Raw genomic sequence first — 14351 nt, forward strand, 5'->3', positions numbered from 1 at the left:
ACCGTCCCTCCACGCATGTCTGATTTGGTAGCCCTAACTCGGTCAGGCAATATTTCAAAGAGAATTTGCTTAACTCACCTCATGATCAAAACCTGTAAACTTTTGAGTGTTTGGGCAGAAATTTTCAGCTGTGTTGAATTAGACCTGATGTCAGATTTCTATCCTGCTCACCAAACTCAGGAAGTGCGATTTAAAAGAGAAAATAGGATTTCCTTTGTTGGGCAGGATTTTCTCATTAAAATGACTTTCTAAAAACATTTATCTAGAAAAGTCTATACTCAGATCCAAAAATGCATTCAGTTGCTACCCTGAGCAGTCGCCTGCACACACTGGTGAAAACCACAGTCACGGACTCTGGGGCCGGGCTCAGCAAGGACTTTTTTACTTAGTGAGTTACCCGCAAACAAGACTATGCCCTTGCCTATGAAATTTGGAAAATATCAACATTGAAAGTTTTAAAACTGGAGAACGTATTGAAGCTCCCTACCAAGGGTAGGGAATATATTATATTATAATAATAATTGTTTTGATAAGAACGAGTATCTGGTGAAAACATCTCACCTAGCTACATCCAGAGTGATAAGGAAATTATATATATATATATATATTTTTTTTTTCCCAAATAGAAAATGTATTTGGAATAGAAACTAGGTTAAATTGCTAGTTAGGCAGGTACTGCTGTAGCTGCCAACTTTACTTATGAAAGGCTGCCACGCCTAACAAAGCAACACTTTCAGAAATGTTATTCGTCAGCGGTGACCTGCCACACATTTGAGCAAACTGGCTCCACCTTGGGTTAAGTCACTGGATCAAGAACATTGAAATAGCTGATGTTTTAAAATGCTGTCAAAAGTAGTTCTAAAGGGAGAGGCAGTATGATGTCTGGAATGACATCAAGTAGTAGAACAAGAAAAGCCTGATAACTGAAGTAAGAAGCCTTGCTATGATTTAAAAATTAATCTGAGGAAATCAACAAGTACCTTTCAGGTCTATATATCATGTGGGAAATGCATTTTGCTGGGTGCTGTGCTTAAGGAACCCGTCAATACAGACGAATGGATAAACAAGATGTGGTACATACATACAATGGAATATTACTCAACCATGAAAAAGAATGAAATAATGCCATTTGCAGCAACATGGATGGACCTAGAGACTGTCATACTCAGTAAAGTCAGATAGAGAAAGACAAATACCATGTGATATCACTTATATGTGGAATCTAAAAAAATGATACAAATGAACTTATTTACAAAACAGAAACAGACTCACAGACATAGAGAAAAAACTTATAGTTATCAAAGGGGAAGGAGGGGAGGAGGGATAAATTAAGAGTTTGGGATTAACATATATCCACTACTGTATATAAAATAGATAAACAACAAGGACCTACTGTATAGCACAGGGAACTCTACTCAATATCTTATAATAACTTATAATGGAAAAGAATCTGAAAAATATATATATATATATATATATAACTGAATCACTGTGCTGTATACCTGAAACACTGTAAATCACCTATTCTTCAATTAAAAAAAAAAGAAAAAAAGAACTTGTCAATAGTTCCCATGCTTGCCAGGACCTGTGGTGTAAGGGAAGGTCCCCGCCTTGGACATCCCACTCTGTGTCCAACTACCCTACTCAGATCCCTATTTTCCTTGGTCATGTAATAAGGAATAAGCAATAGTTGCCTATCCATAAAAATGTCTAATTCCTGCAATGAAATTCACAGGCTACATCATAAAGAAAGGACAGGTGACAGAGCAGTCTGTATTTACAGATTGCTGAGCCACAGAAATACTTAAGTTTAAAAATCAATTAAAATCCCTGCATGCGCACATACATCCTTACACACCAAAGATGCGACTTGAGCCACATGATGTTTGTTCTGTTGTTAAGTTTCATTCTCTCTCCTATAGCTTGAGGTAAACCAGATGTGATTATCACCATCCGTGAGCTTAGCTGATGCATTAAAGCATTTCCTTAGTTCGGTATTAAAATCACCTCCTTAAACATGTTTCTCTGGGCTGTTTTCCAAAATATTTGCTTGGTAAATACATTCCAGAAATGTTCTATGGTTTTCCCTTTTTTTAATTGCCCACATAAAGAATATTTACCTCAAACTCCTGTCCAATACCACAAAGAATATCTTTCACATCTATTTGAAATAGCTTTTGTAAGTATTCGTGTTTGCACATAAATGCTGAGTTCTGCAGTCATTATGTAAAGCCAATAAGCAGAGAGGCACACATTAAGACACTAAAGGTACATCATTACTACTCCATATAATACAAGTATTCATCCAACTATTCAAATGATACAGTTACACCCTCAGTAAGTGGGTATTTTTTTTTAAAAGCATCCAGATGTCATCAGTGGCAAGGAAAGCATCTGAAATATTTAGATGTCTTTAGATCAGAACGAGCAATGAATTGTCTTCAAGTATCTGCACGCTTATTACAAAGAAAAGTTCTAAATAGAAGCATTAACAGAACCAAGGATATGGATGAACGAAGAAATGGCCTGATAATTCACGTATGCGCATTGACCTGTGGTTTCTAGTTCACATGAAGGGCGAGCTTCAGAAAGCTGTATTTCCTATTCCATGATCATGTGAGAGAATTTGGTCTGCTTCCGTTTGACACCAATGTTGTGTAAGGCCCAACTCTATTAGAATCTTTGGAGGAAAAATCTATTCGTAAATGAGATTCATAGCATCAGCAAGTACCTCAACAGTCTCTATTGAACACAAGGGTTCGGATTCTGGGAATAGTGACATCAAACCCTAAGACCTTTTTGTATAAGAAAATGAAGACAGAACACCTTTGGGGGGATTGCATTTCAGGGGATGTGCCCTGCCAACTGCCTGTTGCTCAGAAATACTGAACTACAAGGAGGACAGAATCAAATACCAACTTGCATCTGTGTTCATCTTAGATTAAAATTTTTTTGAATTTCTAAATGTTTTTTGTGAACTATGCAGCTATGAGATGACTAGAATTACTGCTTTTAACAGAGTTCACTTTCCAGAAAGGTGAAAGCCTGGATTAAAAATCTCTCAGCTACTCAAAGGAAAACACTGCATATTCGTTAGACCAGCCGCCTGTGCTGTAAGTGCCATAACTCAGTCCTCAGCAGCCAGCCGGTGACCAGCCTCTATCCACCCCTCAGTGTTCATCAATGAATGACAAGGAATTTCCAAGGTGAAGGAGGCTCCGAGGGCCCCGAGGTTGTTTTCCTCAGAAGCACAGAACTATTTTTAATTAGTGGAAGAAGTGCCACAGTTAGGCCCTGGAGCAAAGAAAGTGGTTCCGTAATTTTCCAAAAGCAGGGAAAGCAGAGGATCTGAGGCATCGATTTAGTCTCCTTGGGCAGGAGGCTGGCAAGCTAACATTAATTAACTGAGAGAACCGGCATGAACCAGTTAACTGAAGGCCCAGAAGCCTCCTCTTCCCACCTGCCAGGTGTCCTGGGCTCTGCTCCCTCCCTCAAAGGCAGGGGCCAAGGCCAGGGCCAGGACATAGCCTGTGAGCCTGCCAACTTCCGATCCTATCGGTGGAGTGGTTTCTAAACCTATTGATGCCAGTTGCACTTAAATTAATTCCATAATTAACATAAATACTATGTAAAGCAATGAAATGTTAGTGGGAAAAGAAGGGGAGTTCTTGTCTCTATATAAACCAAGTTGAAAACCTTGGGATAACTCAATAATATTTAAGAGAGGGAGAGAGAGGGGGAAACAGGACTGTTTTGCAAGTGCTCTCGAAGTTTCCAGTCCTCTTTAAAGAAATGCAAACTGGTAGTTGTAGATGATGCATTATTGGTGAGGCCTCTGCAAGAATGGTCATGGGAAAAGCCAGCCAGGAAGACCTATACAAACAAAAAGCCTTGGTCTTATAGCAAACTTAAAAGAAAAAAAAAAGTTTAAAATGCACATGTATCATTTTTTTATGATTCTCTGGCTTTTTAATGAATCAACCAATTACCAACCCTGATGACAGCCTGATTGCTTCTAGTGCTCTACTCTTGGGCTAAGGAGGATGGGTTTGCAACACGAAATACTAAATTGTAGAGAAGGTGGAATTTCTCTTCGCACCCAAGCTTTTTGCTTTCTCCCCAAAGGTCTTAGACAAAAAAGAGTAAAAGCAGATGATGAGTGAGTGAGCAGTCCCACCCACCCCCGGGGGTTGTCTCATAAGTTCCAAGGTGTAAGAACTATGAAGACGTGTAGTTCAGGACCCGATCTTTCAACCCCGCTTCGCTGGTGAGGTTGCTGCCTCTCTGAGAGCTCAAGGGAGCCGGGAAGTGATAGGGAAGAGAGAGAATCAGGTCTGCATCTGCCAGGACCAAAGAAGCATCCCTTTGACCACTTCAGAGGTTTCTAGAATTAGAAACCAGTTTAAGATGGTGAGGACCATGGACGTGGACGTATATACACTACCAAACGTAAAATAGAAGATAGCTAGTGGGAAGCAACCACATAGCACTGGGAGATCAGCTCGGTGCTTTGTGACCACCTAGAGGGGTGGGATAGGGAGGGTGGGAGGCAGATGCAATAGGGAGGGGATATGGGGACGTATGTATATGTATAACTGATTCACTTTGTTATAAAGCAGAAACTAACACACCACTGTAAAGCAATTATACTCCAATAAAGATGTTAAAAAAAAAAAAAAAAAGATGGTGAGGACACACGTCTTCACCACAGATCTGTTTTTCCAGCTTTCTTTTCTTGTGAAATGGAGTAAAAAGGAATTGGGAGACATCAACAATCATTTCTGGAGACCCATATAATAAATAAAACTGGAAATCAACTAGACTTCCATAAAAAAATAAAAATTAAAAAAAATAAAGCTACACTGTGTCTTATTGCTAATTCCTTTCACTGCAGACATCTTAACCCTGGCTACTCGAATCCTGCATGAGATGGCTCAAAGCTGCTGGACCATTTTTTGGCCTCTTTGAGCCTCTTTGGTGGCAGCTACTGGCTGGGAAAGGAAGCAGCTGGAGGCTGGGAGGGTGACGTTGTCCAGGGGAACTCTGCGGGAGGGGAGCCCACTTTGTAGTAAAAACAGAAAGCACCCCAGCAGCTCAGGCTGCAGACAGGAAAGAGACAATTACGCAGGTATAATGGCCAGTACAGCGAGTACAAAAGAGCAACTTCAGAGCAGAGGAAGCTAGCTCACTGATTTCCCCAGCTCCTCTCTGGCCCCCATGCAATTTCTGTAATGTCTATAAAGCAGAGCCACCAGCACCTGATTGTTTCCAGAGTCCCAGAAAAGGCTTGCAGGAGAGCTGTAATGAAACTGAAAAAGAAGAGGGCTCTCACCATTGAGGAAGCGCAAGCGCCTCGGTAACAAAGCTCACAGCAAATTACCATGCCTTAATGGGCCCAGCTGTAAAATGGGGAAAATGGTGCTGAGAAGCCCAGTGGGACCCTAAACACAGCAAAATCTTTAATTAATGACAAAGCACTGGTTATAACCAGTGCAACCAAAATGCATGCACCCACGTGGGGCAGATAAGCACAGGGAAGGCTTTGAAAATCCATCTCCCTGTGGACCTTCATAAGAAGTCAGCAATTTTTCATGGAAGATTTGGGTTAAAAAGAAATTGACTGCCTTCAGGGCATCATGCTTCAGTAGAGAAACCCGCGCGGGGTGGCCAGACCCAGCAGGGAGTTCCACAGCCAAACCAACTGACAGCTGCAAAGCAAACAGACACTGTGGCCACAGGATAAATACACAAGGACCCAGCCTTCAATGACTCCCTAGAAACCGAGGCAGGAAAACAAAAGCACCTTCCAAATGAGACCCTTGGTTATAGTTTGTGCCTTCAGTAGCCGAAGATCCTCCATCCAAATACAAACAAGACTTTTCCTTTATTAAGCCTTTCTTTTCTTGAATAGCTTCCACGGATTCATTGCTCAGTTCTGCTTCTTAATAAAGGAAGCAAGGTATATTATTTTTAAAAGGTCTTAGAGATTCTTGTGACTGCCGGAAAGAGTGATAAACACACACACACACAAAACATTATTTAAGCCTCTACTACGTATGTACCACTCACTTTTTTTTCAAATTGGGATATAGTTGCTTTACAATGTTGTGTTAATTCCTGCTGTACAATGAAGTGAATCAGCTGTACATATACATATATCCCCTCCCTCTTGAACCTCCCTCCCTCCCACCCCACGCCCACCATCTAGGTCATCACAGAGCACCGAGCTGAGCTCCCCGAGCTATACAGCAGGTTCCCACTAGCTATCTGTTTTACACATGGTAGTGTATTTATGTCAAACCTAATCTCCCAATTCGTCCCACCCTCCCCTTCCCCCGCTGTGTCCACATGTCCGTTCTCAACGTCTACGTCTCTATTCCTGCCCTGCAAATAGGCTCATCTGTACCATTTTTCTAGATTCTACATATATGCGTTAATATCACTTTAGATGCTATTTTTATTTAAATCTTCACAGCAACCTCATGGGATGGTTTTCATTATCCTCATTTTTTGTTTTGTTCGTTTTTTTTTAGCAGATAAGGGAATGCAGCTTGTATACAGCCCGGCAGCCTCAGCTCTGCTCATTCTGCTGTACTGTCTTCCAATAGCCCTAAGCCAAGTGCAACCAATTCAAACATCTGTAGCCTCACTGTTAAATAGGGAGATGTTATTTTTTTAAATTATAGTCACTTTTGTAACATTACATGCAGTAGAGTTCTGGGTGTAAAGTTATAGATTTAGACATACGCACACAGTTATGCAGCCATTACCACAATCAAGATACGGAATAGTGCTGTCACATACTGCCCCCCACCCCAGTTCCTTCATGTTGCCCTTTGCGATCGGTCCCTTCCCCCAATCCCAATTCCTGGCAACAACTGATCTGTTTTCTGTTTCCACAATTTTGCCCTTTCCAGAAAATACCTACCATCTTAACATTCCTGCCACTCAACGAGTTCAAAAGATGCCCGCCTCCCTCTGTGAGTATAAACCCAGAAAAGCAATGCAGGGACAGCACATGGGACGGGAAAGACACAAGATGGGAGATGGCACTGAGCTAGCAGGAGCTTTCAAGGCCCCTCGTCTCTCTCCCACCCCCAGGAGAGCAACGAAAAACTACAGAACAACCTCAGTGCTTCAGCTGGGGGAGCGGAGCTGGGGGCTCAGTCCTGGAGCTTGAAGAGGTGGCCACTGTGCTCTTCGGTTCTCTCAGTCACAGCCCGCACCTCCTCCCCACAGAAACTTGGAGAATCATTCTGTGATAAAGCTCTACTCCATTCATCCTCGACTCTGATTTTCCTACTTGTAAGCAAACAAGCTGTTTTCCTATAGCCAGATTGGCAGGTGCTTACAACGTTATAGAGGAAGAATAATCCTCCTATTCTTAGGAGAGTCGTCTCCCAGAGAGCCTGGAGGGACACATGGGCACAGCGAGGAGGGAAGCAGGGAAGGAAGGAAGGAAGGAAGGGAGGGAGGGAGGGAAAGAAACAAGGAAGGAAGGAGGAGGGAGGGAGGGAGGGAGGGAAGGAGGGAGGGAAACAAGGAAGGAAGGAAGGAAGGAAGGAGGAGGGAGGGAGGGAGGGAAGGAGGGAGGGAAAGAAAGAAGGCAGGAAGGAAGGAAGGAAGGAAAGAAGAAAGAGGGAGGGAGGGAAGAAGGAAGTAAAGAAGGAAGGAAGGAAGAAGGAGGAGGAGGGAGGGATAGAGGGAGGGAGGGAGGGAGGGAAGGAGGGAGGGAAAGAAAGAAGGAAGGAAGGAAGGAAGAAGGAGGGAGGGAGGGAAGAAGGAAGTAAAGAAGGAAGGAAGAAGGAGGAGGAGGGAGGGATAGAGGGAGGGAGGGAGGGAGGGATAGAGGGAGGGAGGGAAAGAAACAAGGAAGGAAGGAAGGAGGAGGGAGGGAGGGAGGGAGGGAGGGAAGGAGGGAGGGAAAGAAAGAAGGCAGGAAGGAGAGAGGGAAAGAAAGAAGGCAGGAAGGAAGGGAAAAAGGAAGAAGGAGGGAGGGAGGGAAGAAGGAAGTAAAGAAGGAAGGAAGGAAGAAGGAGGAGTAGGGAGGGAGGGATAGAGGGAGGGAAAGAAAGAAGGAAGGAAAGAAGGAAGGAAGAAGGAGGGAGGGAGGGAGGGAGGGAAGGAGGGAGGGAAACAAGGAAGGAAGGAAGGAAGGAGGAGGGAGGGAGGGAGGGAGGGAAGGAGGGAGGGAAAGAAAGAAGGCAGGAAGGAGAGAGGGAAAGAAAGAAGGCAGGAAGGAAGGAAAGAAGGAAGAAGGAGGGAGGGAGGGAAGAAGGAAGTAAAGAAGGAAGGAAGGAAGAAGGAGGAGTAGGGAGGGAGGGAGGGAGGGAGAGAGGGAGGGAGGGAGGGAGGAGACTCCCCCTACAAGGTCAGATCTGCTGAAGCAGGCATGACCTCCAGGGGTGTTCATTGTCCCAGCAAACCCCACCGTGTACCTGGCTTGGCTCCTGTCCTGGCACTGAGCTCCCGGGAGCCCCCTTTGGAGAGCCAGTCCTACCTTCAAAGACTCAGCCCCAGGGCCTGCAGTTTCTTCCGCCCAGGGCTCCCTTCCCCTCACTCAGGCAGTGTGTCCCTCGCACCAGAATATTCTTTGAAGCTGGCCAACTGCAACCGGCCACAAGTTTTCACCAGCTGTAAGCACGAGCTCGGGGTAACCAGGCTTTGTGGAGGATTCCACCTGCAGGACGTCAGCTAACAAAGGAGTTGAGATCATTGACAGCTCAGTGCACAGCCTAACTTTATGAGGCCAGCAGGATTCCAGAGAGTGACAACAGCCTGCTTTCTCATCAGGTTGTTCAATTCAAATATGTGATCAAGTATCAATTTTCCCAGCGGTCCAGAAGACGGTGACTGTAAGCACACGTTGTCAGCGAGCGTGTGCTCTGTAAAGACCATGGTCCTGCAGACAGGACGCTGGGGGGGCACGCAAATGGGGTGCGTTCCCTGGTGAGTCATGGCAGAGACCCAGGGAGGGGGCACTACTAATGGCAAACGTGAGATGTGAACGTGAAATGACACGTTCCTCCAGTTTCACCAAGGTTTTACTTTCTTTTAATATTCAGAACAGCTGGGAATCTGGCCAGAAAAGCGCTCTAAAGCCTCCTGTCATAGCACTGAAACTGGAAAAAAATTCCTGGAGCCCTTTCGTTGAAAGAATCTTATTAGGGTTAGAGGGGAAAGTGTGAGAGGGGAGGGCAGAGAGGAGAGATGAACCATGGAGGGGAGGGGTGGGGAACTCTTCTCTGTTGATCTAGGTCAGCCTTGGGGTAAAATGTTGAATAAATCTACACTTTAATTTTTAATGCATATATCAAGGCCAAGTATTAGGTTGTTTTAAATGAAAAGAGCAAATTCTAACATTCATTATGATCTTGCTTTGGCAAAAACAGTTACTGGAATATATACATATATGTGTTTGATTCTAATGAACCAATATTGTAAGATATAGATTCTAAATACAAAATTAAGTATCATATATGACATATATAATATGTAGTACATACAGTAGCTATATGTTATATATGACATATATAGTGTGGGCTATATATATAGTAATTATATATTAGATTGTATATTCTATCTATAGCCATGAAATTAGAATAAAAATAGAACTAATTCTTTCCATTCTCCTATATTTTAAACAACTTCTATAAAAACTCTACATCATTTTGTAATCATATTCAGGAGTTGTTAAATCTTTAAAGAGTCTGGGTGGTTCAGTGGGAAGCCCGCCCAGTATTTACTGCTCTCACTTGAAGTGTGGTCCCAAATCATCCCTCAGAGTAAGGCCCTTATTGAGGCTATGAGGATGGACAGACCTCTTTCTGTTCACTGCCAGCACAGTGAGGAGAAGGGGTCAGGTGCACCTTCCACTCTTCAAATGCTTGCAAAGGGGTCTTCCTCTCATCTTCAGAGTGGAGCCTTGGGGGGATGGCCAGAGCTGTTGTACAAGCACCTCCCCCTAAGTCATCCGTCTGTCTCTCATCTTCTGCCAACAGGCTGTCCCTGGCTTCCTGGAGCTGCAGGCTCTGGATAAGCAACTGACAAGCTTCCAAGTCAGCTTCCCACACTTTTCCAAGCAGTGGACACTTGCAGCTAAGGCAGAGAAGAAATAAAGGCATAAAAATTAATTCAGTGATGTTTTGTCATACCAAACCAATAGCTTGTCTACCTGGCTAAAAGTTAGAGTTAACAAGTTAAGTTTACATAGTGATGGATTATTTCAACCAGAAGATTCAGAGGGGCCAAATCTGTTTACCATCAAATAACAGTGAAATAAGTATAGTCTTTCTTAGCTACTTGGTCTGTAAGGCTATCCAAGATCCTAAATATTTTTCCAGACTCAGTGGCCCAATACAACACCCCCACTCATGTCTGTGCTCTAGTCCTGCTGCCTTAATTTGAGTCCCCAGACCTGCCCAACTCCCCCAGAGTAAGTACTTTTTCATGTGCTATTTCATCTGCCTAGATTGTCCCTCCCCCACCATTTTCCCTTACTAAACCACACTCACCCGGTAACACAAATGAGTGAAGCAGTGCAGGGGTAATATAAACCATAACAACTGATATTCAGCCTCAGTGGCAGAAAGCAATAGAGAGAAGTGAACTCTTGCTAGTAGAAAGGACATATCCCTGCACAGGGAGCCCTTCCTCAGCTCAGGGCAACTAAAGCTATGAGGAATGTAGACTCAATGTTCACAAAAAATTTTGGCTTTCATGGAAAGCCCAAAAAAACCCTGAAATTTTAAATGAAAGTATGTATTTTTCATCCATTCATTCAGCTTCAGGCTGGATATTTTCTATATACCTATCTTCCATTTAATAATCCTTCCTTCTACTGTGTCTAATCTGCTCTTCAATTTATCTCTGTGTTCTAAATTTTAGTTACTTTATTTTTCAGTTCTATAATTTCTATTTGATTTTTTAAATATATTTCAGTTCTCTGCTGAAATTATCCCTCATGTCCTCTATCTTCCTCAACATATGAATCATCATTATTTTAAAGCCTGTATCTATAAATGATGAATCCAGAAGTAAAAAAGAAAGAATGAGACAGAAGCAATATTAAAAGAGCTAGTGTTGAGAATTTTCAAATAATTGACAAGAGACATCAAACTACACATTCGGGTAGCACTACAATCTCAAAGCAGGGAAAATCAAACTAAAAAACACACCCAGGTTCATCTTAGTGAAACTGCTGGACAACAAAGACAGATCAAAACTCTTAAAAGCAGCTAGTGGAAAAAAAGACATTCACTTCAAGGAAGTATATCGGTGACAGAAATGGTGGATGCCAGGAGGTAATAAAGCAACATCTTAAAAATCATGGAAAAAACCTAACAATCTATAAATTACACAATTATTTTTAATTTCCTTCAAAAATAAAAGTAAAAGAAAGATATCTTCAAATAAATAAAACTGAAAGAATTCCTTGGCAGTATATCCATAACAAAGGAAATGATCCCAGCTGGAAGCAAGGACATGCATAAAGGAATGAAAAACAATGGGAAGAGTAAATGTGTGGGTAAATTTAAGTGGCTGTTGATATAAAAAACAGTAATAATAATTTCTTTTGTGATCTAAAATATATGAAGAATTAAAATACATGATAGCCAGCACAAAGAGAAGGAGGGAGTGAAAGGAATTAAAATAGTTTCAGTTCCTTGTGTTGTCCAGAAAGTAGTAAAGTGCTCATTTGTATTAAATTTTAAAAAGTCATGGATTCATATTGAACCCCTTATGGTAGTCATAAAACAGAAAAATTAAAAGAATGTATAACTAACAAGCCTGGGAGAAATGTTTTTAAATTAAAAAATACTTAAGTATTGGTTTAGTGAAAGCAATAAAGAAGACAGGAATGAATGTGATACAGATAGGGAAAATGGCAAAATAGAACTATTTATTCCCTTATATATTAGGAATTACATTAAATATAAATAGATAAATACTGTATTTAAAAGTCAAAGATTTTAGACTAGAATAAAAAATTCAAAATCTAATTACATGTTGCTTACAAGAGACATACATAAATATAAGGATACAAACAGGTTGCAGACAAAAGGATGGAAATATGTCATGAAAGCATTAGTGATAAAGTGTAGTGGGGAAAGGACAGTCTTCTAAACATATGCACTACGTCAGCTGGATATCACTATAGGAAAAAAACCAAATTCATGATTACTGGCTCATACCATGCAAACATCAATTTCAGGTGGATTGTAGATCAAAATGTGAAAAATAAAGGAATAAAACTTCTAGAAAATAATTCAGGCATACCTTGCTTCATTTTATTGCACTTCACAAATAGTGAATTTTTTTCTTTGCAAATTGAAGGTTTGTGGCAACCCTGCATCAAGTAAGTCTATCAGCACCATTATTTTAATAGCATTTTCTTATTCCATGTCTGTGTCACATTTTAGTAATTCTTACAATATTTCAAACCCTCCACCAGCAAAGAGTTTCAGCAAACTCGCTGAAGTCTCAGATGATGGTTAGCATTTTTAGCAATACGGTATTTTTTAATGAAGGTATGTATATACATTGTTTTTTAGACATAATGCTCTTGCACACTTAATAGACTACAGTATAGTGTAAACACTGAGAAACCAAAATATTCGTGTGACTTGCCTATTGCAATATTTGCTTTATTGCCATGGTCTGTAACCAAACCTGCAATATCTCTGAGGTATGCCTGTGTAGGATAATGTCTTTATGACTTTATAGTAAAGAAAGATCTCTCAAACAGGATACAAAAAGTACTAACTATAAAGAAAACAAATGATAAATTTGACTATTAATATGAAGAACTTATATTCATCAAAAAAAAAATTGAGAGAATGAAATGGTAAGCCACAAAGTGGGAGAAGTTATTTGTAATACATGTAACCAACGAAGGACTGCTTCTGGAATATAAACAGGAATCAAAACAATAAGAAAGAAACAGACAACCCAATTTTTTTACAGGGCAAAGACTTGAACAGACACTTCACAAAAGAGGGCATCTAAATGGCCAATAAATACCTATGAAAAGATGCACCATGCCATCAACCATCAGGAAAATGCACATTAAACTACAGTGCGATGTATTGCACATCATCAAGATGGCTAAAATCTAAAAGCCTGACAATACCAAGTGTCAGAGAAGGTAAAGAATGATTAGTCCTCTCCTATACTGCTGATGGGACTGTACATGAACACAGTGTCTTTGAAATCTCTTTGACAGATGTACTAATGTTGAAAATATGTCGATCACATGACCCAGCACCACGACTCCTAGGTTTATACTCATGAAACGCACATATTCTCATTATTCGCAGTCGTCATGTTCCGTAGTCACCATGAGCACTGAATGAGCAGATACTGAACCACTGCTCTCAGGGGAAATGGAGGGTTAGCTTCCCGTGAGCCTTTGGTTACAACATTATCATTAACTGATCAATATATAACCTTGTTTTATGTGTGTTCCTGTTTAAAAACACCTTATTTAATATATACTGTTGATTCATTAACACCAGACTCATGGTCAGAGCACTGTAACTCAGGCCTGAACAAAGCTTACGAAACACGTATGTTCTCCGTACGACACATCACAGCCTTCCTGCCCTCAGGAACACCAGACAGCACTTCAGCACTGTGCTGGGGAGGGGGCCATTTGAACAGCAAAATCACCAAGAAAAAAGCACAAAGATGTGAAAAACATGGCATTAACTAGAGAGCAAAAAGGGCACTTGTCTAGAGTATGAAAACTCTAACGAGGAAACAGAGCACTGCCTTGTTCGACCTCAGCTGGGATCGTGCACATCAGGTGACTCAAATTTTTGGCCACTCTGGGCACGTCCATGAATGACAGGGAAAGCTCTGCAGGTACTGATTTGGGACTTACGAATAAATTTTAGTAAGTAGACAAACTCGCGAACACAAAATCCACCAATAATGAAGATCAACTCTATATATGTATGACTGGACAACATTATTTGTAACAGCCGAAACCTGGAAGGGAAAACAAATGGCCACAAATGGAAGAGTGGATAAATCGTGGAATGTCCATTCACTGGGATTTTTGCAAAGAAGATGAACAAATTAGTACCATCTGCAACAATATGGATGAATCGCAAAAACATAAGGTTAGACAAAAAGGCAAGGAGGAGGCACTATGATTCCATTTATTTTATGTTTTTAAATATGCAAAACTAATTCATGGTGTTAGACATCAGGATAGTGGCTTCTCTGGGGAGAAGAGGGGTAATGACGGAAGAGGCATAAGGAGGGCTGCTGGCATAACTAAAGTGCTTTATTTTTCTATGGTGGTGAGTAGGTTCATTTTGTGAAAATTCATCAAGCAGTATATT

The 14351-nt window shown here is 41.3% G+C and overlaps 1 protein-coding gene across 11 annotated transcripts in view; it reads right to left on the bottom strand.

Moving 5' to 3' along the window:
• Positions 1 to 14351, bottom strand: part of DISC1 (DISC1 scaffold protein) — a 598559-nt gene that overhangs the window by 265756 nt on the left and 318452 nt on the right. For 9 of the 11 annotated variants that reach the window (XM_082422970.1, XM_082422971.1, XM_082422980.1 and 6 more), the window contains one exon: positions 9822 to 10098. The exons of 1 other annotated variant lie outside the window; for it this stretch is intronic. In XM_082422970.1, coding sequence (XP_082279096.1) covers positions 9822 to 10098 — 277 coding nt within the window. Of the gene's footprint in view, positions 1 to 8331; positions 10099 to 14351 lie in introns of those variants that run through there. One more of the 11 variants, XM_082422978.1, reaches the window with a different exon arrangement.

Source organism: Balaenoptera physalus (assembly GCF_965194825.1).
Source record: "Balaenoptera physalus genome assembly, chromosome: 14".
NCBI classification, from domain to species: Eukaryota; Metazoa; Chordata; class Mammalia; order Artiodactyla; family Balaenopteridae; genus Balaenoptera; species Balaenoptera physalus.